The sequence below is a fragment of the Astyanax mexicanus genome, chromosome 17, assembly GCF_023375975.1.
Source record: "Astyanax mexicanus isolate ESR-SI-001 chromosome 17, AstMex3_surface, whole genome shotgun sequence".
Lineage (NCBI taxonomy): Eukaryota > Metazoa > Chordata > Actinopteri > Characiformes > Acestrorhamphidae > Astyanax > Astyanax mexicanus.
The window spans coordinates 16,047,377-16,071,319 of record NC_064424.1 but is presented as its reverse complement, the minus strand read 5'-3'; the positions used below and the strand labels follow the sequence as shown (position 1 = coordinate 16,071,319).

Genomic DNA, 23,943 nt, shown 5'->3' with positions numbered 1-23,943 from the left:
TATTAATCCATTTGCTAACACATGAAGTGCTTGATTTTGTGGCAGAAGTAGAGAAGAGCGCAGGGGTTTGGAGAGAGCTGCGGGACCCAGAGCTCATAAGCTGAAGCTGCCATATGACACGCAGGGGCCACTGAACCAATTACATGCTGCATTAGGGGACTGGATGAGACTCTTTTTAGCTGGGATTTCATTTGGATCTTACTCTGCTGGGGAGGCACATTGCTAAAAACCTAAAGACCACTGATGGACAGTAGTGCTAACCAATACGATGAAAATACCATATTGCGATTATTTGTTATTTTGCAGTTAGCCATTAAATATATAGTAAATTCCAGAAATGACAGAAAACACTACTCTGAATCATCTACAAATCACAATAAACCAGTTTTACAGATTTGGAGGGTGAAGTAATGCGGTTTCAGTAATATTATAATACATATATATGCACTAATATACTGTACATGTACTGTAGATATTGTTTAGACCATCAGCTCATCTACTTGTTGCACCTGACAGCGCATATATGCTAACTCTTTTTAAGCTCTATTTAAATACAATTACCGTGAATTTTGCTTGCAATAAAAGTATTTAATCAGAATTATATATACCAACATAATGTATACAATCATTATCACTATGTTTTAATACAGGAATTCCTTTGATTTTATTGTCAAGGAATTTCTGCATTCATCCATCTTTCATCAAATCTTATTATTTATTTTTTTTACAAGCATCTTGAGAACACAAAACACAGAGAATATGGTGATCAGAGTCTGCCACCTGGTGGTCAAGCACTCTAAAAAAGCAATCTAAAAAAAATAATACTTTAAGTGCAAAATATTAATATGTTAATTAGTTAATGACTGCCAACCTGTACAGCCTGACACTGATGCCGATAGAAGACTACCTGCACCTGACCATTTCTATTCTAGTTTTTTAAATTTTAAAATTAAAACTCAACTCTGACACAATATAAAATATAACACAATAAAAAAAAACACGATTAAAACATTTAAAAAACAGATTTATATCATATCAAAATGGTTAAAATGAAGATACAAGTATTTGTGTGACAGCCCTGATTTATTATAAGCTCTCAAAGGGAAGGCTTTGAGTGCTTTTTAAGCTTTAAGAGAGTTTTATTTTCTCACCTTGTGATTATTTGTTTTAATTTCGTTTTTTCGTCTTATTCCTGGATTTCTGTAAAGCTTCTGTAAATCTGCTTAACATGACTTTGGCTTTTGTCCAGGATTTTGGTATTTGTAAAAATATTTAGCTAGTTTTTGACTCAAACAGAATTTTTTTTCCTTATAAAATTTACATAGTTACCCCCTTTTGTACATTTATTACGTAATATCAAACACTATATCATTATAATTATTTACTATAGGAAAATCATTGCATTTTAATGGACCTAATGCTTCTTGTCAGACTAACAGACTAAAAGTTTTTTATATATATAGTTTTATTATTTAATTTAGCTTAAATTAAATTAAATTAGTCGTTCTGTTAGCTCCACTCTGACTATAATGGATCTGTGGTCTAATTCTAATCCTAGTTTAAGGCTATGAAAATGATCTGAACCCTTTGCCCCAATTTTTACATACAACTGTTTATATTACCCCCTCAATCAATCAATTAATCAGTCAATCAATCATTGAATTCAAGTTTCCTCCACGGTATTATGTGGATGTAAAAACCTATCCTGCTTTTGTTGGAGTATCTGTTGTCCATGGAAAACTTTCTATTAGATGTTGGAGCATTGCTGTGAGCAACAATACATAATACAGTGATTGACAGTGAGGATTTGATTGCATTCAGCAACAAGAGAATAAGTGATGTCAGTATTTTTGATGATCACCACTTAATCCCTAATGCCAAAAAAACGTATCAGATGGCAGACCACCATTCCAAAGACACAAATGAAGATTTGTATTAAGAGTTTTTTCTGGCTCCAGCATGTGGCCAGTCAGAGTAATTGCAGTAAAACCTTCCTTAATGTTGATACGTTGTATCACACACTGCAGTTGCATGTGAACACTGGGCAGTGACCGAGTATAATCCCAACAGTTTCTAATGTTGTAGCTCTTTAGTGCCACGTAAAGGAATTTAAACATTTCTCTTCCTGCTGGCTTCTGCACATTACCCAGGACATGAGCATTCATGCCTCTGCTAAACCTGCTGTAGTAGGAATGAGCATAGGCGTAGGAACCGGGGGGGATGGGTGGGACATGTCCCACCCAATATTAGAAACAGTTGGATTTGTCCCCCCCAAAAATGACATCAGTTCGCTCAGATCAGCTGTATTATTAATGAGGAGACAGACCGGACCAATCACGGAGCTGGTTCAGGTATTAAGTCCCGCCTCTCAGTAGAAACAGCCAATCAGCTTGCTGGTTTTGCGGCGCGCGGAGCAGAGGCAGTTTGCTGTTGGGGAAGCCCCGCCCCCTCGCTGTGAGATTAAGCAGCGGGATCGGGATGCAGCAGCTTCAGCTGATTTTAAAACAGAGATGGATATACGGAGATTTTACTAAAATAAAAAAGGTAACGATAAGCTAACCACGTAAACTGTGATGATATGTTTCTGATAGCTGGTTAAAATACACGTCTCTGAATCAGCACACAGATTAAACTCACTGTGATTAATAAACTGCAGCTGTGAGAGTGAGTTAGTTTATCTTTGGAATGAGCTAGATTGGGAGTCAAGGTTAAAGAAAAAAAATAAACTATATATGTATTGTTTCCCTGTACCTGATCAGCTAATCACTTTCATTTTCAAACTGTTTATTCATTTAGGATTACAGGACTTAGCTATAATGAACGAAAATTAATTTAGCTAACTAGTTATCTAGAAGCTGGATGTAGAGGATAGCCAGAACTTAGTACAGTACTTTAAGTTGGTACTTTAAAGCAGTTACTTAACCCCGATCACTGCCCTAAACTAGTGTTTTCCACCTGATCCAGCTGATCAGCTAATAAACATTTACTGAGTTTACCTGTTAAAATCCTTTAGCCCCCTATGGAGCCTAAATTAATCATGTATATCCACCAGAGAGAGCTCTAGAATATGCAGAACATTGTTAATATGCAGTAGAATATGCAGAACATTGTTAATATGCAGTAGAATATGCAGAACATTGTTAATATGCAGTAGAATATGTAAGAACTGGGTTGAGAAACACTGCTGTAACGTGACTTCTGTTCATTTGTAGTTCACAGTAAGACCACTTATCCTGACGTTTGTAAAAATCTCTATGAAACGTAATTACATTCTTTTACATAAAAGGACACCATCTTAAGAAGAGCTCTCAGTAGAAAAAAAATAAGAGTGCAGGAGAAAATGTAAATATACGACCGAATTGACAATATTATTTAAAATATTAGGTGATAACTGATATTTTTTGTCATATGTATATAATTCAGACATTGCATGCATAATTTTTCTAACAACAGTAACTGTAATGTGGAGTAACATGTTTAGGTTGTAAAATCACCTTATAATAATAATAATTTACTTTTAATTAATAGTAATTTCCACAAATAGTGTTCTAGGAAACTATTGGGTGGGCTTGGCAAATGTGTCCCCCCCCCAATATCAAGCCCGCTCCTACGCCCTTGGGAATGAGAATACTGTGCCAACTTCTTTTGATCTGGGGTTGTAGTTAGTATTAGTATTGCTTATTGTAGTATTAAGTATTGTGTAAATGAGACATTGGGTTTTTTGTGTTACTTGCTTTTGAATTAAGGATTAACTCTCCCACCTAAATACTGTGTTTTGGTCTATGCCTGCCATGACAACAACATTGGATAATAAATCTAATTTCGTACATGCAGCCAGCCACAAACATCAACCTCACTTTATATGCTTGCAGTCAGTATATCTAGCTCCTCCTGAATGTCCTCTTGCCAGTACCCTTGCTTTTTCTACAGGGACCTGAGAGACTGTGAGAGGTTTAAAGGCATGTGCCTGAGCTATTTGAATTTTAATGACGAGTATTTCCAGTCTAATGAACATCAAGTGGCTTTCTCTGGTGGTTCTTGTACTATAGGGATCTAGGTTGGACTGAGGGTATCACATCTGGGAATTGCTCCTTAGCTACGTTCTACGTTCAGTCTGCCCTCTGTCCTCACTCAGTAAAAAGGCTTGATAGCAATTTTCTTTGGTCTGTGGCCACACACTATTTGGCAGTGTCCCATGTGTGTTACAAGGCAGAATGCTGGTAACACAGTGAAGGAGAGATACTGGAGCGAGCAGCAGGGTTCACAATGTCACCCGATGCACCAAAAGTGGCCAGCATGGGAGTTCACTGTGCCAAAGAGTTCTCCAACCCAGTCCAATCTGGACTTCTGACTTCTGAACTGAGAGCAGAAAAGCAATAGAATATCTACATCCTACCAGACATCAGAGAGGAGACAGATGCTCTCATAAAATTAAAAAGCGTGGCCAGGATCCTCAAGAGCCTGTTGTGAACTTTGCTGCTGCATAGAGTCAATGTATCTATATATATGTAACATACTTGCAAGGAAAGTTGGGCTGTATTAACAAAAAGCTGCAGCAAGAAGTTTAAAGTAATTGTCACATGCTTTTGTGAGATTGTTTGATGGTTAAAAGGAAATCTGATTCCTGCCTAATTCGCTGTGTAAACCTACAGTTTTCCCATTAATCTGACTAACTAGGTGTACGTAAAGTAATTGTTTGAATTATTGAAAAATATATATATATATATTTTATGCAGTTATCAGATGTATAAGTTCATGCAAACACACATGTGACTTCACCAGTACAGAAAACATGATTAGAGAGATCAACTAACTCATTATGCAAGTGGTAATTCTTATATTAAGGAGAGCCTACTACAAACCAACCACATTTGCTGAAACTATTACAATAACCACAAATGATGAATGTGCAAAGCCATGTGAGAGTGTAATTTAACTGTGTCAGCTGTGTAGACCCAGCTAAAACCAAAAAGTGAATTATCTCCTCACAATGGACCTAGTGTCATTGAGATGCCATTAATGCCTTTCCACAATATTTTCACCTATTTTTGTAACCCAGAAGAAAGTGGAGGAATCAAAATGACCATTAACCTTAGAGAGCCTAACAAAGCAATTGTAGCACCCATTGACAGGCATCACTTACTGCACAAGTAACTCTGAACTCTCTGCAATTAAATTAGAAAACAGCCATCATCTGTTCTGACCACAAATATACAGCTGTCTGGTACCCAAAGTTTTTCCAAAAAATCATTGTCAATAATCATGAAAGTAAGTAAATGTACTGTATCCATCTACCATATTATGTATGCATGAAGGACAATATATAAAAAACCTTACCTTAGATCATTATGAACCATTTATATTGGTTCATTTAACATAAAGCTACACCAATGTTGTAGTGTAAAGATGTGCTACACAATTACCAGAGTAATAAATATAATGTAGCTTAATCATCACAGTACCTCAGGAACGATATACTCAACTTTATATTAGAAAAAATGTATGGGTTTTTTTGGATCTACAGCAAGTATGTATCATGTTTACATTGTGATGAAACACAACTGTGGGTATACTGTACTGTTTACATCCACCACTTAAAAATCACTTTAAATGACCAGGGCTGTAAGGGGTTGACTGGTCTAGAGGGCTAAAGGCACTATCACTACGCTCCAAGTTCAAATCCAGGGCCATGCTGTTTGCCATCAGCAGCAGAGTACAATCAGAGCACAATTGGCCTTGCTTTCTCTGGGTGGGTAGATGGCGCCATCTACCCCATTACTTCTAGTGCAGGGCTCCTCAATTCTGGTCCTGGGTTGGCCTCCCCTGCCCTACACACGTGTGGCTGTAAGGCCCCCCTCTCCCAGCACACGATTTAACTATCCAGCTCATTAACACAGCTCATTACCCCCCTAGAATGCCCTTTCTGCCCTTTCAATGCAGTTGGGTGTGTTAAAGCAGGCAATACTTTAAAATGTTCAGAGCAGGGTGGGGGCACCAGGACCAGGATATGCTATTATGTGAAAGTACTAATGTATTCAACGGTTTGTACTTAATATTGCAAGTAGTGTATTTTTTAAAATGTACTACTCAAGTACTGAAATTTTGAAGTTTTTGAAGTTTTATGTAGTTATTACAGAAGGCAGTCAAAAGTGAATAAAGCAAAAGTGAATAGAGCAGTGTGGCCTTCTTATAAAGCAGCTTCATCATTTACTGTTGAGGCAGCTTCATCATAAGCCCAGTGACAGTGGGACCTACCGCTCTGACAGTGATAATGCAGGTTTGGAATGATTAGTAACATTTTTATAATTGTAATGTGTAATGGTGCAGCACATAAAAAAGACTTCATTATTTCTTTCCCACAAAGCAGGGAAGCCTCTAAAATGTGCAAGACAGGGGGGCACTAACCTGAACTGACTAGTATTGAGAAACATTGCCTAAAAAACATGATTCCTTTGCCATGAACCAATCCTAATCTACAGCTCTGGAAAAAAAATAAATTATGAGTTGACTTTGATTTTACCAAATTAAAAACCTTTGGAATATAATCAAGAGGAAGACTGATGATCACAAGCCATCAAACCAAGCTCTTAAACTGTATGAATATGAACTTGTTTTCCTTGCATTATTTGAGGTCTAAAAGCTCTGCAACTTTTTTTGTTATTTCAGCCATTTTTTATTTTCTGCAAATAAATGCTCTAAATTACAATATTTTTATTTGGAATTTGGGAGAAATTGTGTCTGTAGTTTAGAGAATAAAACAACATTATTCATTTTACTCAAACATATACCTATAAATAGCAAAATCTAAAACTGATTCAGAAACTGAAGTGGTCTCTTATTTTTTTTTATCAGAGCTGTATTACCATTTCTTATATATATATTTTTAAACAGGAATATGATAACACATCCCATCCATGAGAAACATGAACATATAAATATATACATATACAGCAAGCTCTCCACAGACCAAAAAAAATCCAGTTACAAATGTGCTTTTGAAGAGCTCAGCCTACTAAGATGTTAGATTAATTCTAAGAAAGGGAATATAGCAGGCCCAGAGCTCAGCTGGGTGTCATGGCTGCGTACCGGTAAGGAGGAGAGATGTGATTTGGCGGAATAGTCCAAATGAAGCTGAGGGGGGAGGACGCGGTGATGTGGCTTGGGGAATATTATAATATCAGGGCGGTGTTTTTATATTTAACAGCAGTAAGGCTCCTAATGCGTTCTGTGTGTGGATATGTATAATTTAAATTAGTGTTAATTTATTTCTACAAAAGAGAATACATGAATGCAAAATATGGAGCCTGTGTAAGAACTGTGTGGTCGGTCACATGGAGGCGCCCACAACCTGTGTGCAGACAATTGATAGCCGGAGCCAGGAAGATGGACTTTGATGTGTTACATAGCAGGGCTACTTTGTCTTATTAATCCTTTCTTTCATTTTTTATTCATTTTTAAATCAGTTAGCTGCCTGGAGCTGGAGCCGCATTAGCAGACGCCCGTACAGCACACCCACAATTGGGGAAAAAACGACTGCTAGATAGAAATAAAAAATAAAAAAAGGAGATGAGGAGGGCATTTGCAGGATGCAGTGGAGCTCCACATGGCAGGGCATGAGTAGCTAGTCTGGCACTGCATTTGAATTGATGCTGTGAGGAGGGATTTCTCCTGTAAGAGACACTTAACTAACATTATTATTTTTTAAGCTTCCTTTTTTTGTATTATTAAATCAAATTACTGGACAATGGCGGCGGTGACAAGTCCGGAGTCGACACCTCAACCCCGGGTCTATTTCCAAACCCCTCCCGGCACCGAGGAAGAAGTTCCACAGAAACAAGGGCGAGTGACCGTGAAATATGACAGAAAAGAGCTGAGGAGGCGACTGAACCTGGAGGAGTGGATAGTTAGCCAGTTAATGAATTTGTACGACTGCGAGGTAAGACACCACTTTTGTTAGACTTAACGTTACTGTCTGTCATTCCTTTGTTGTAGGTGAGGAGAAAGAAGAAACCCTTTGTCAGTAAGCTTTGTGTCGGTCGTGTCTTGTTACATTTGTCATGCTGTCTCGCTACATTTCTTTACATGTCTTTAACAGCTAATAATGTCTATATATTTAACGCTCACTGTCACATTTGTACGCTGTTGGGAAGCTTTAGCAAAATTAGCTAAAGATAAATAGATGGAGCCCTGTAGAAGAAGGGCGTGGCATGATTCAACTCCAGACAAAGCCGTAAATGTACCTAGCTAGCTATAAGTAAGGTGACTGTGCAGGTGATAGCATGAGTATGGACAATAGGACAATGGACTCTACCTGAAGCTTAAAGCTCTCTTAGACAAAAAAAATAAATATCTGTAGCCTGTACTTCACAAAGCGGTGAGCTTTATAATATTAGACTGCATCTTTTTCTGTCGCTTCAGTAGCCCAGTTTCAGCCTAGTCACAGCTTACTATAAGCCTAATATAATCTGACAGATTTATTTTTGCCTGCAGAAATGTTCCTCTCCATTTAAACTGCTCTTAAGTGGCCTCTTTTCTCATTTTTATCTTAAGAGTTAGGCTCCTTCCTCTGTTGCCTGCATACAAGGCAGCAAGGTTGTGAGGAGATTTTCTAAGCCTTTTGTTGGCTTGCCCTCAGGGATCCAAGACATCCCTCAGTTTAGCCACTGAGATGATGTCATCTGTTCAGACATGCAAAGCATGCTGGAGTTAGTGAACCTCATGGGCCAATAACTCTGAACCAGATTGTTGTCTCCCGCTAAAGAGCATGAGTTTGTTGAGAAATAGGGTTTATCTGTCTGAAAGCGAGTCGTGGTAGGCCTGTGTCTCAATGCTGTGGTATTTAGTAAGTGCACTTTGTTTCATAAACCTGGTCCTGCTTTTCCTTCACCCGAAACATTCAACTAATCAGATCAATCAGATCAATCAATCAATTTATTGTACAATAAATGGACATGACTTAATAATATTTGATAATCGCAATATTGTCTATTGTGTCTATTTGTGTGCTTGTTCACATATACATCTCTGAAAAAAAATGAAGAAACCTTCAGTTTCTGAATCAGTTTCTCAGATTTTGCTGTTTATATGTTTGATTAAAATGAACAATGTTGTTTTATTCTATAAACTACTGACAACATTTCTCCCAAATTCCAAATAAAAATAGTAATTTAGAGCATTTATTTGCAGAAAATAAGAAATGGCTGAAATAATAAATAGATGTAGTGCTTTTAAGCCTTAAATAATGCAAAGAAAACAAGTTCAAATTCATAAAGTTTTAGGAGTTCAGAAATCATTATTTGGTGGAAAAACCCTGGTTTTTAATCACAGTTTTCATGCGTCTTGGCATGTTCTCCTCCACCAGCCTTATACACTGATTTTAGACTACTGGTGCAAAAATGTAAGCAGTTCAGCTTGGTTTGATGGCTTGTGATCATCCATCTTGCTCTTAATTTTTTTCTAGAGGTTTTTTAATTTAGTAAAATCAAAGAAACTCATAATTTTAAGTGGCCTTACATTTTTTAAATAGCTGTATATAAAAGTCATCAGTGTTTTACACAGACATTGCAATGATCAATGCTTTACTAACTGTGGACCCATACACAATACAGTGTGAACAAAACAAACTATACATTAACTATGATAACTGAAAATTCTGTTCACTTTAATAAATATTTGCTTTGTTATGCTGTTCTGTTATCATTATGTCAGTGGCATTTAATGGTCTTAATATGACAATGTTTTTTCACAATAAGTTCTGAAACAATATATAGTCCACAATAAATTGTTATCGTGACAGGCCTAGGTATCAGTGACCTGGCGCAACCATCCCTGCAGTGTCTATTATATTAATTCTAAAAACAAAAATAGTGGTCTGGCAGGTTTTGGTAGAGTTTGACAGCATGTCAGGAATAAAATAGGCATAAAAACAGAATTTTGTGTAGCAACATGTTTACACTAAGCTGCATTAAAAATACTTTTTCCCATGTTGTTTGCAATTACAGAATTACACATTCTCATCAGAGAGGTCTCCATATCACCAAATCCCTAAAACTGAAGGGCTGTCGCTTTAACAAGTCCTTTCAGAGTCGCAGTGGGTGTGTTAAAAGTAGAGAAACCACTAAAAATGTGCAGGGCATGGGGAGATCCAGCACTAGGTTTGGAAAAAGAAACTGAGCTGATGTGTTCCGTCTGCTCTCTGGACACCTAGCTTCAGGTAAGTATCGGGTGTTTTATTTGGAAAGCAGTGTTCACTGTTCCCTCACTCATCTTGGACATCCAACTCCTGAAGGAGGGAACAGGTTTCACTATCCACCCAAATCTAACACCATTTAATCTAATCAGGAACATCTGAGGGCAGGTGCTTTAGACTGGGGTTGGAGCTAAAGTCTAAAGGTGGGTAGGTCTCCTGGAGAAGGGTTAGGTGATCAGCACTGTGGTTTGGACAGCACCTGCATGTATGGCTTGTTAGGAAGGCTCAGAATCCACCTGATGGACTTTTAAAACGGTGGTTTTAAGAATTTTTTAACCATGCCATACACACACTTACACACATGTTACATGTCATATTAGCAAGCTAAGCATGACAGGATGTTTGATCATTGTTTATGTTCAATGTAGTATGCCTATTAAGATATCTGGAAACACAAGAGAACAGAATTTTGGTAATCAAACTTATTTGTCCAAAAATGGCAAAAAGACTTTTGGAGTTCTGCCAATTAAATGTAAAGAATTTATAAATTATACAGAATATTGGTTCATTTTTTGTAAATCATATGTATTGAGTAGGAGCGGCATAAATTCATATTTCGCTTCACTTACATGTTTATCATAATTGTATTTATCAGTTTACTACCTCTTTACAAACTGGCTATTTCCAAATGTTTAATGGCCAGTGTTTAATTAAAATACAAATAATATAAGACTAGAATAGTAACTTTAGGAAACTTGGAACTATTCGAGAAATATTTTGTAAATTGTAGTTTTATAATCGCTTTTTCTTTGAAAATCAAGAGAAAATACGTTTAGGCTATTCAATTTATGTAGATATAAAATGAATGAAATCCTGCAAAAAGACAATGCACCTGTAAAATATATTGCAATAAAAAGCAGGTGGAATTTTTTTAAGATTTTAATTCTTAAAATTTCAGTGCATGCAGCAGATATTTCCACAGTTTTACAACCTTTTAACTGAGCCTAAATATTATGCACCTGTAGTTTTATTGTTTAATAGAAAAAAATCTAATATTAATGTGCGCCGACAGAGGAAGTTGACCATGAAATTGCCCCTGTCCCAGAAATGTTTGTTCTCCAATTAGGTTTGACTGCTAGAAAGAACATGTTGCATCACAGCAGCCCTCAGCTCAAATTGAAAGTCAAAACTAGCCTGTCTGAATGGATAACAATGCATGAGACAATGCACTGTGTATTTTCTGAGAGATTTCGACAAGCATTCATGAAAAAAAACTCTTTCTCTTAATGGTTTGGAAGAAGGCCTCAGTTAGCTAATAGTTTTTTGGCCTACTAATTTTTTTCTTCCTCATATTAGTGCAGTAGACTGGAGTATGACTCAGATGCCCTTTTAGTGGTGCAGCAGATTAAATGGCTTTAAGAATCTATGGCTGCTTTATGCTCTTAGTAATATCTCTATACTGTTATGAGCCATATTATTTCTAATTACCTTTAATTTCAGTGGTGCTTTGGTAAAGGTCCTAATGTTAATCCAGATGTTAATGCTATAGTGTAATCCAATATGTAGTACTTTGTGCTTAATATCCTCCTGCTTGAGCATTCCCATAAATAAGCTTTAGGGCTATTGATGGGTGTAGTGATTAAAGACAGACTTTTGCATGCTGCATATTAAGAGCAAATGGCAGCATCCATCTCTGTGCTCTCTGCTCCATTAAGCTGTGTGCTGTATGCAGCCCTGGGCAAGGCAACCTAGGCCTGCTCAGTGTAGCATTGCCGCAGAGCAATATGGGTCAGTGTGAATTCTTTCATAACTCAAGCCTGCTCCCATACTGTCACAGTTCTGCTTGCTCAGTGACTGCGATTACACAGACGCCTGCACACACGCCACACTCGCATGCTTATTTAAAACACAGCACAAGATTCCAGCTCGGAAGCTCTCTGACAGTACTCTGTACACTGAACTAGGCCTGGGGATTCTCCAGTACTGATGATAATCATTGCATTGTGCTGTTTTGGAATCTGGTATTCGGTATTAGCATTAGTTGTTAACAGTTTTTGCATCTGTATGTTGGGTGTTAAAATACTTATTTATTCACTGACAAACAGGGAATAGCAGTATATAAATTAATCATGAAGTGTTACCTCAGGGGACAGCTTGAGAACACCCACACCTGTTTAGATTTCAAGGTGTTATCATAGCCACCCACAGTGTCTAGCATCCTCTCAGCAGGGTGAAATTAATTATTTTTACAGTTCAAAGAGGTCTGATAGTGGGTGCCATATTGATCCTCATTTACCCCCAGTGCCACACATGTACTAGGACAACTGTGTCATAGAAGGCTCATTGTAAGATATAGTAGTGTAGCCATGTTTTTCTTTTAATTCAGCAAATCTCACCGCTAGGAGGTGAGACCTGTAAAGTTAAGTTCAGTAAAAAACTGTAATTCTTAAAAAAAAAAAAAAAAAAAAAACGAGCACTGGATGTTTATCTACACATAATTCTTTCCTGTTTATTTGGGTGAGTAAAGTGCTTCCGTTTATTTAGAGTAACCTTAGATTTCCTGATTTATACTAAGGCTGGGTGCAGCAGCATTAGCATTAGCAGCGCTAATACTAGCAGATAATACTTACCTCTGAACAACAAAAGAGATAGCGGCTAATGCTAATTCTGCTCCAGCAGTGCTACCTGGGACTACAGGGCGATAATACTCACCTCTTAATGGCAAAAGAGCTACCGTTTAGCGTGACTGGCAGCTAATGCTAATACTGCTGGAGAACGGATAGAATAAAAAGTAAATTAAAGTCAATTTAAAAGTCCTACTTTAAAAGTATCAGGTTACACTGGTTTGTCGAAATAGTAAATTGTTCTAATGCATAATGTATGTCGGAACTGGGCTATTCCAATCTTGTCTAATTCTGGTTGTCTGTATAAATTGCTATTTATTTATGACCTTCTCAATGTTAGTTGATGGGCTACAACAGCTGTCCAACCCCTTTAGTTGAGAGGATGGACACAACCACAGATAACATTGTCCTACCAACAAACCAACCATTTTACCCAAAATTCCATTAGGTGTTAATCTTATATATCATTCAAACTTTATTAATCTCAGACCAGGCAAATGTAGATTTATTTTTTTATTTTTTATTATCGGATGGGGTACGTGAATGGGATGTACCAGATGTGGAGCAGAGCAGCCAGAATAAGCCTTTAGCATTCTGTATTCCAAAATACTCTTCAGACTGTTCAGAATCTACATAATTAGCTATAATTATCATTATCAAATTATATGGAAGAATATATGATGATTAGATTTCTAGATTTCTGCCCAGACTGAAAAGGCTGAGCATGCCCAGTAACACAGCGGGAGAAAATGGACTGTGTGTGAGAGAGATGGGGAGTGAGGCTGATTTAAGACCAGGTGCAGTGACAGCTGTCCTTGAAAACTGTGAGATGGTGAAGCAGAGAGAGAGGAAGCAGCACAGATTTTACTGAATATGCAGATTCAGCAGTGAGAGTGAAGGGCAGAAATGGAGGAAATGGTGAGTGAATAGTGGCTTCAGTCACGTGCGCTGGAACTGAGGCGTCGGCGTCCTGCCTACACCATTCCCATCATTTCTCCAGCCACTGTGAAGAGAGAGAGCCTCTCTGTTCCATCAGTGAGTCTGAGAACGTGATTGTCGGCTGTGTTTAGAGAAAGACCAAAACACACTCAGCACATTGTGTTCTGTATGTGTTGACAGGAAGTTAACTACAGTTATCGTCTCTCGCACATGCATAGACCCAGGGGGTTCAGCACATCCTGTTGAGAAAAGGGACATGTGGGAGGAAACCAGGGACAAAGACCTCAGAGAATCTCCTTAGTCACGGATATGTACACAATAGACTGAGTCCAGTTTAGTGTGACATGTGTTGATGTACTTTTCATGAAGAAGAAAAGAAAACCCCCCACACAGCACAGTACTAGAAGACACAATACTAGAAAACATTACCAACATATTGCAAGCAGTAATAACAATAGCAAAAATTCCAAACACAAATCATCACCAGACTGGCATCATTTTGGCAACATACAAAAAAAATGTTGGTCAGGCTATCAGTTAAATACAAATTGAGCTTTAAACTTTGGAATAAGTGAAAACCCCGACTATTTCCGACTTTAATATTACAAAGTTTCTTAGCTTAAAGACTGTATTGTGTAACTCTTGCTAAAGAAATGCATTGATTATCTGAATCTCATTCCAAATAAGTGCTCTGAAGTTGTCAAGTGTCTGTTCTATTATGTTGTATGTAGGCCTGTCACTATTAGAATTTTTTGTGGACGATATATTGTCCCAGAAATTATTGCGATACATGATATTTTTGTAATTTTAACACTATTAAATACCACTGACATAATGATAACAGAACAGCATAAAAAACAATTATGCACTTTTTAAAGACAGAAAAAAAAATAGAACTAAACATTTAATATAATTAGTTTGGGAATTATATACTTATTTCTTCACCAATTTTAGTCCACTCTGTGTGTTTAGAGTCACAGTTATTGAAGCATGACTGACTAAAATACTGATCACTGTTATATACTGTGTGTGAACAAACATACAAATAAACGCAATAGACAATATCATAGACAATATCGATTTTCAAAAATGATTGAGGTCATGTTCATTTACTGTACGATAAATCAATATTGCAATTATTGTGACAGGCCTAGTTGTATGTAGCACAAATGTGTCATTTGTGTGGCATATTAATGGCAAAAACAAATTGAATCTGATATTTTCAGTTACAATTTGAGCTGGAAATTGTAATAGGATACATTTCCAATTGGCAACAGTGTCTGAACAGCGAGATCTGAATTAATGTGAGTTTTTTTTCTCTAGGAGAAGAAAAAGGTCTGTAAGTAAAAAAAAGGATGTGAGTATAGAGGAAAAGAGAAAACAGCAGTAAATACGTTTTTTTTATTGGTGGGCTGCAGAGCCACCTTATTAGTTCTTGGACTTATGTCTCTGTTCCAATAATATCACAACCAGTCAGTGTTTCAAATGAAATGGCAAATGCACCCACAGGAGGGCACTGCTGCAGCGTCGGTGAGAAAAAAAAAAAAAAAAACGCTTAAAAACAACGGTTATACAAAGAACACAAACAAAAAAAGTGGAAGTGGCTGAATAACGTTTCATTTTTACAGTGAGCTCGAACTAATTCTCGGTGATAAGCCCAGCTGTCAGCCTGAACTTCTGGTGAGGATGAAACCGAAACTTCATATGAAGCATTACTCTCAGAGCAGACTGTTATGTGATATGTGACACATTACAAAGATAGTGTGAACAGATTTGCTTAGGAAATTTGATTTGAGACGCTTTCAACTGCTGTTTGAATGTAGCCTTTAAAATATGAATTGTTCTTCACAATTTGAAAGAGTTTCTTAGTAGATATACTACTACTTTGTCCAAATGCCCAAATAGGCCAAAATACATTCTGCTGTGCTATGTTGCCCCATGTTATGTGTCTACTGGGTACTACCTGTTGAGTTTCATGTCTCTACACTTGCATTTTGGATTGCATGATTAAAAAAACAAACAAACAAACAATTTAAATTAAATTCCAAAATGAAACAATATGGTTCCCAAATGTTGAAAAAAAAAAAAATTGCTTTTAGGGACTCATTATTTTAAGCAATACTGCTTTATTTCTTTTGAATAAAATTGAGCAGCATGTACAGTGTCTCTTTAAACCCAGATGAACCACACTGTAAAATAAACTCAGTAGATTTACTATCCCTTCACCTTCAACATACCAGATCAACCATAACAGCTTTATAGTAGTTTAGAACTGGTGAAATGTAACAGTTCAGGACTGGAGCTATTATAATCATCTACATATTGTATGTCTATTTGTGTCCTTATTTCTATTTACTCATATTTTTGAATATGTATCACTGCACTGTAGTTCAGAACAGCATGTCAATGGGAGTTTTCTGCATTGCATGGTTCTGCATTGCAATGATTGTGTAACAGGACAATATATTGAGATATATTTTTATCACATCACCCACCCCTAGCTTGCTTGCCACGCTGTGGATTCACATTCCAAGTCTAGCAGTCCTTCCAAATGTTGCATTAGTAACCAAACAGTTTACCAACCTGTTTTATAAGAAGAGAATGAATCACTTATTTTAAATGTCAAACTGACTAGAAAAAAAAAACTTCTTTAAATATTAGCAATTACTAAATAACATGTAGTTGGAGAAAAATCACTTTGTTTGATCCAGCTCCTAACACACCTGAAACTAGGGGAAGAAATACCTATGATAAGAATGTTGACCTGGCTTAGAGATCAGGACACTTTTGTTTAGAAACCACTACTGTTCACTATGAATTGTAGGGCTTTGTATTTGCAAGAGCTTGGCGATACAGTATGTATCATGATACAGGGCTTATGATTTAATAAACTGCAATACTGTAAGCAAGACTATATATTGTTTAAATCAAATAAAAAAAAGATGTCAGTATAAGAAAATATTTATAAAATTGGAACAACACTTAAATCTAGCTATCAGGGATTGAACATAACACGTTTTAATTTAAAACCAGTCAGTACTGTTTTTGAGAATCGATACTTAATTGCACAACATAATATTACAGTACAATATTAATATATTCTGACTCCTAAAAAGACTATACTCGGGTTGTTGGTACTTCAGTAGCCTTTGTTTGCACAATAAGAAGAGAGAAAACCCATTACATCTGAGCTTTATGAACGCAAATGTTTATTCAAATCCTTTTCTCATGCCTCTGAAATACATTTGCATTTTCAAACTGCTGGTGAATGTTTTTATACAAGTGTGTACTACTGATATGGAAAACATGCACTTAATAAGTGTAAAAAGAAATACTGTAGTCAATTATTGAAAAGACTGTAATTGTCTGTAATTTTGTGTTTGTGCTACAGGAAGATGAAGTTCCTGAACTGGAGATTGATGTGGATGAGCTACTGGATCTACCCAGTGATGTGGAGAGAGCCATCAGAGTGAAGGTTCATATACTACAGTTTTTCCTCTATGTGTTAATATACATACTATAGTGGTGTTTTGACATTTTAAATCTTTTCAAGTGTAGTTTGCCATTAAACCAACCATGACATTAGTGCTGGATAAAGGGTGTGTACAGATTAACCTTTGTGTCTTTTGGTCATGGTGCTCTTTCTCCATTGTAATGAAAATGGAACTGCCGGGAAGCTGAGCACCATTTACAAAACTCAAATCATAGAAGCACCTCAGAAGACTACTGGTCTCCCTCACCCCACATACTATAAACACTGTGTGGTACCTGCTAAATTCCTTCAAAATTGTGAAAAACATGACTCATTTTCATTTCTACAAGATTTATTGGATACAATTTTGGATAAAAAAGTCCATTTTAATTAAATGAGAAAATTGCAAGTACTGATGATTCTCATTTATTATGTGTTATTCTTAATACAGTCATATTGAACTAAGACACATTGAATCAAGATACATTGAATTAAGACATGTTGAACTAAGATGTTTTGGAAAGCTTAGTATCCCAAAATCATTAGTGAGCAGCACTGATGGGATTGTGAGGGATATAATCACATTATTTAATGCAAACTGACATTTTAAATGTGCTTACCTTCCAGATGCTGCTTGTTGACTGTTATAAGCCTAATGATGTAAGTTCATTTTTAAACTATCCTATATATTGTTTTTGTTTGGTCAGCTTGATACTTTCATGCTGAATTTTTAAAAGCATTCTGTAATCTCCTTTGAGTGAGATAGTTATGACAGTATGGAAGAAATACAAATACAGTATGAACCAAAGATATTTAATTGTTTGTCTGGTCAACAGTACGCCTCTGTAATGGTAACATAAATGCAGAAAATTAAATTAAGGTCTTAGAGCAACATTGTGCTGGTTTAAAAACATCTTTTCCTGCAATGACCATTTATTTTTCAAGACAATGCAAAACCACATGCTGCACACATTAGAAACAATGACAGGGGGGTACAGGTACTTACTTATCCCCAGTAGAAAATGTATGGGGAGATTTGAAACAAAAAATCTGACATTAATGACCCTGTAATGGTGTACACCCTTGTACACAGACATATTTGCAGGAAGAACTGAGGAACACATGAAACACTTTGAAAAGGAATGGGAATATTACAAAGCGGTAAATGCTGCACCATCCTAGCTGTGTTGCAGGCTTGAAATGAAGGAAGAGATTTATATTAACAGATGAATTAAAGTTGACCAGACTGATCATGAAATATCTTATGTTAATTATGTCTGTCTGGGTTAATTATATTCATTTTTCCATACTGTCACAACTTTTATGATCTGGGGTTGTAGCCCCAAGTCATTTTTAGGCCATTTCTAAACTAGCCTCTAAAATGTCATGTTTTATTACATTATGATTTCAGATTTATAATATTAAAAACATTTTTCTCACTGATGAATATTCTAAAACTGTTTTCAATAATTCAGATTAAATTCATGCATTGTTAATATCCTGTAGGACTTTGTGGCAGCGCTTTTGGAAAAGGTGCGAGGCATGCAGAAGCTCAGCACTCCACAGAAGAAGGGGGACATCACCCCGTGAACTCCACCAGCTCCTCCCACTCTCAACCCTGTTACTCCAACCCTGAGGGGTGGAGGCGGGCACACAGACCCTACCACTACACCACAGTGTCTGTCTGTCAAAACGAAGACGAGCGAGGAGTTCAGCCAAGCCTATCTCAGCTGCAGGTTAACCACCCCAACTGTCTTACTTTGTTTCAGTACTGTTTCCTGGATATATAATTAACGTAGAGAGTGTGGTAGTGTCCTTTTTAGCTTAAACGTAAGGGAGAGGAAATGTGGAGCGGTTGATGTTTTTCAGTTTTGTACACTAAAACACTAAGTGCCATTGGACATGGCTCGGTGCATCTGTAATTGAGTAGAAGATTAGATAAGACTCTTCTTTTTCTTTCCCTTTTCTCCAAGTAGTTTCCACTTAATGTCTTTTTTTGTTGTTTTCACAAGAGCAAGTAACACTTGTTTCAGAATGGGCTAAGGCAGCTATTAGAGACAATGAAGTGAGTGGTTTTGTTTTAACTTTGAAGTGTTTTGATGTGAAAACAGGGAAACAAGAATGCTGGGGATTTGTGTGTTGGAACCATTTTAATTCAGTAGATTTTTACAGTAAATGCGGATCAAGATTGAAACGTGCTTTAGCACTTAGTTCTAGATTAATAAAGTCAGTGTCAGTCAGTAGCAATACCATGGGAGTGAATTTGCCAATCAATTGTTACATTCTTATCAGATTTTTTAAAAACAAATCCTTACGTGTATGCAGTCCGAAGGTTATGAAGAACTTGAAGGTTGTGAAGACTATGAAGGACCCAGATTTAAAATTGACACTAGTATGTGTGGTAAGGCCTTGCTCTATGAAAAATCAAGTCTTAACGTCCAGACATTTTTGTACATAAAACCTTTATTCAATTCAATTCAACTGAATATGAACTTTCTGACAATGAGGAAGTAAACACAGTCCCTATGTGCTGGAATGATAACTGTACTGTATGCACTCTCACAACCAATTATGTGTACTAAGGTTCTTAAGAAAATAAAGAATGGTGCTAAACATGCTGGGTCCATGAAGATATGTTTAATTTTCAGCAAAATTAAAGTTGACTTAATCCAAATGCACAGGTACACCTTTTAATATTCATTTCCAAATCTGCAAAATACTACTGAGCAAATCCCCTGAAACTGCTAGTCTCCAGAGCAGCAATAGCAAATCCACCTTCAGTGCTTTTACAGTGTAGATAAACACTGCTATTGCAGCACACTGATTCAGATCTGTTAAGACTTACAGGCAAATCTATCTGTCACTATAAATCAGCTCTTCTTTCGATGCTCAGCAGCTCTACTTCAAAGATGAGTGTGGCTCCACCTGGAGGACAAAAAGTAAATATAAAAATTAATGCACACAACATTGCATGTATACAGAGTTTCAAAATCTTAATCCTGGTGCTGGAGGACCAATACCCTGTACATTTTAGTAGCATATTTCTGTGCCTTAACACATGTTTCTACTTCATTTTTAAGTATTGTATGTGTCAAATGGCCTTTTTGGTTTATTTCGATGGGATTTCATTATGAAGAATCCCGGGTTGCAAAATCTGTACACCTTTTACATATTACTGCAAACTGGCCAATTCAGGCATTTCTAATTACTAGATGCAAGCACTAGATTACTAGAAACTTATAAAATTTAACAAAAATAATACAACATCTTCCGTCCGATGCTGGCTGGGATAGGCTCCAGCCCCCTGCGACCCTTAATGGATAAAGCGGTTGACGATGAGTGAGTGAGTAATACAACATCTGCACACCAAAAAAAATCTTAAGAATGAGATTACATCTAGAATACTACATACCTGGAATTTTGGGTGGGGCTCCTCTATCTCCATAACCTGAAGATACATAAAGCAACAGTAAGAAACAAAAATAATTTTAGAAATGCATGAATATGCTATTCACTAAATCAACTCGGAAATGTTGTCAAAGTTAGATTTCAATGTATTACATGAAAAAAGGCGTGGCAGTAGCCATAGAACCAAAGACAGTCCCAGAACCCTGCAACTAACTATGTTGGTCAAAATGGAGTGAAGAAAATAGTATTAAGGTCTGTATTATCATCAGACTCTTCCTGGACTATGTTGGTTCTTGGTACTTGGAGCCATTCCACTAACAAACTAGGCACTAGAAAGTCTGATTAGACTATTACAACAAGTTATTTGTGATGCTAAGTCAGAGATCTTAGTCCTTAATGCTCATTTTGCCACTCTAGGTTCCGACAAAGGGAAGTAATCAGTTCATGGTTTATCTACCACCATATTTTAAACATTTCTCCATCACAACAGGACAACAATAATTCCTTCATGACCAGTGGTCATCAGTTCTGGTGATAAAGGGACAGAAATCAACACACAGTTGGACAGTGACACCCAAGGCTTACTCACCAAGCTCAGATGGAATGACCAACTTCCTCTTCTCTCCCTCACACATTCTTAAGAGAAGAAATAAAGATGAGACACACATTAAAACTTGGTTTAATGTCCTTTTTGCATTGTTCTGGAACCTTTGTACAATCTCTCACCTTTAACTAGTCACACAAGCAGAAATATAACTGAACTCACCCTAGAAGACCCTGGTCCCAGCCTTTAATGACCTGTCCAGTACCCAGAGTAAAGGTGAAGGGCTGATTCCTGGGTATACTGCTGTCAAATTCTGTGCCATCCTCCAGCTTTCCCTTAAGGCAAACAAAGCAAAAAAAAAATCAGTAGGTAAGAAACAATGACACAGCGTTATGAAAAACAAGTAATAAAAATGTTCAGTTGATGTTCTCAATCATATAGCTGTGTGTATTTGCATGAAATGATATGGCATTTAGCAGATGATTATATCCAAAATGACATACAAATAATGAAGAGAAAAAAAACATTTTGGCAGAGCCTGAAGGAGGCCAGAAAGATAATATTGTGATAGAAAAAGAAAGGAAGAGAGAGGGGGCAGGGAGAGTTAGTACTCTTTGAAGAGCTCTGACTTTAGGAGGTTCTTTAAGAGGTTCTTATCCTGCTCTGGTAGCAGTAGGTAGCGTGTTCTAAAACCAGGGAACTATGTAGGAGAACAGTCCGGATTGCTTTGTGTGAATGTTTTGCAAAACTAGGCAAGGTTCACTGGAGGAGCTGAGGGATAACATAAAGCTAAGTCTTTAATAGCATGTGCAGAGTATCTCTACTTTTATGAATTACTGCAAACTAAAATCAAGCAATACAGAACCGGACAGAAACAAGTAATATAGTGAATACACCTACAGTGTAGTGCATATTCAGAACATCTCCTTTTCGAGACTTGATAGGACAGTTGTCCACCCTTTTCTTGATCCCGATCTGGAGCTTTTTCTTCTCAGCCCCATGTACAACCTCTGTGAGGAGGGAGATCAGGGTCACAGCTAGCAAAATGTACAGCTTCATATCTGTAGACAGGACAGAAACGGACAGGATTCAAAATGTGAATAACAGCTGTATTTGGACTTCATACGTCTAGCTAATATTTAAAATATAGAAAAAAATAAAGGAGAGATACAGGTACGTTAATGAACACATCAGGTGTTCTTTAACTGACGTGTCATTCAGCACAGTATAAACATTAACTAGCTAAGCTAGGTTACCTAAACTGGTTAAACAGTTTCCTTTATATGACCGAGGTTAGTTATATTTGAATTACTCGATTAAGATTAGAAACAAAGAACTTGCGAATTAGTGGTTAGTTAACCTAGCTCTAGCTAGTTAACGTTACATATATACAATAATAATAATAATAGCTAGCTTGTTAGCTGAGTAAGCTAATATTGAGCTTGGCTATTCAGGCCTGAGCAAGAGGAGCACAGAACGCGTTTATATTCACTAAAGCCCAAATAAACACTTCAGTAATTCAGAGCATAGCTGAGAAAAACTGTAGGTTATTTTTATTTCTCACAAAACACTTGCTAAGCTTAATTATTTTCAACTTTTTTTATGGGCTGAGTAGCCAGGGCACACAACGAGCTAGAGACGAATAGTTCAGGACCAGAAACTAAAAATCCGTTCCACGATTTTGTTCCAACTCAAACTATAATCTGTTGGGCCTCAACTTAATACTAGGCAGCTGGAACAAAGCTGGCATGGATCTTTACTTTCTGGACCTGGACTAACAATATCTAGCAGTGTTATACTGAGCTACAGCTAACATTACCAGAGCTAGCTAGCTTGGTTGTTTATAACTACATGCTGTAAGTTAACTACAATGCATATGTCTAGATTAATGATTAGTGATTTAATCAGTCTTCTACTAACAAAGAACTTGATAAATCGTATTTCCCATTAGATTATATTACCTCCAGCTGGAATCAGATGCACAGGATAGAAGCTCTATTGAACAGAAAAGCGTGAAAGGCGCTACCAGACCCGGTTAATATAAAGCCTGCCCATTTCCTATCTCCCTGGTTATATCAGAAAATAACTAACAACCGCTAGAGGGAGCCCGCGATGGAGTCCTCAATGAATGGGGTGAATGGAGCTATACGGCTAAAATCTTAAATTAATAATAGTAAATAAATGCTTTTCCATTATATTTCTGTAATTTTAGAAATTAGAATAAACAGTTTTGCTTTAAAGGCAAAAATGCTTGTCTATATGTTTTATGATATTCCACAGCAAACGGGTTTTAGGCAGTAAAGACGCTAGCATTACTGCTAATATGTGTTGACTAGTTGGTGAGCTGCAGAGATGTAAGTAGAACTACCGCACTTCACTACTGTACTTAAATAGCACTATAATGCTGTATCTGTATCTTCTGAAGTATTATTTTTCTCCTACTTCCACTTTTACTTCACTACATACGTTTTCATGAGTTTAATACTTTAACTCCAATATTTTTTGTGCTGCATCGTTACATCGTTACAATGATAAACCTTATCACAGAGCAGTAGATGCTCAACACTGTCACTGGGTTTAATTAAGCTGCTCCTCATTGAGTGAATCAAGTGATCAAACTGTCTTATAAAAAAAAAACATGCTGCACCCCTTCTGCCTTTCGCTCTGCAAACTTTCCACTGCTTTCTATAATAACTACAGAGCACAGTACTGCAGACATCCCAAATAGCAAAAAATAATTTCAGAGAGGTACCCCCGGACCTGGACT

At 36.9% G+C, this 23,943-nt stretch overlaps 2 protein-coding genes across 2 annotated transcripts; one reads left to right on the top strand and one right to left on the bottom strand.

The window, feature by feature from the left end:
* The first annotated feature begins 7,265 nt into the window (after positions 1 to 7,265).
* ppp1r14ba (protein phosphatase 1, regulatory (inhibitor) subunit 14Ba) lies at positions 7,266 to 19,841 on the top strand. The gene is made up of 4 exons (XM_007244502.4): positions 7,266 to 7,936; positions 17,144 to 17,227; positions 17,852 to 17,884; positions 18,731 to 19,841. Exons 1-4 carry the CDS (start codon positions 7,745 to 7,747, stop codon positions 18,812 to 18,814), a joined length of 393 nt encoding a protein of 130 aa, XP_007244564.1. The 5' UTR covers positions 7,266 to 7,744; the 3' UTR covers positions 18,815 to 19,841.
* Positions 19,842 to 19,846: 5 nt separating this feature from the next.
* fkbp2 (FKBP prolyl isomerase 2) lies at positions 19,847 to 23,263 on the bottom strand. The gene is made up of 6 exons (XM_007244501.3): positions 23,138 to 23,263; positions 22,077 to 22,237; positions 21,399 to 21,511; positions 21,222 to 21,268; positions 20,637 to 20,672; positions 19,847 to 20,149 (listed from the first exon to the last, which is right to left on the bottom strand). The coding sequence occupies exons 2-6, from the start codon at positions 22,233 to 22,235 to the stop codon at positions 20,088 to 20,090; spliced, it is 417 nt and encodes a 138-aa protein (XP_007244563.2). The 5' UTR covers positions 22,236 to 22,237; positions 23,138 to 23,263; the 3' UTR covers positions 19,847 to 20,087.
* Between the last annotated feature and the right edge of the window lie 680 nt (positions 23,264 to 23,943).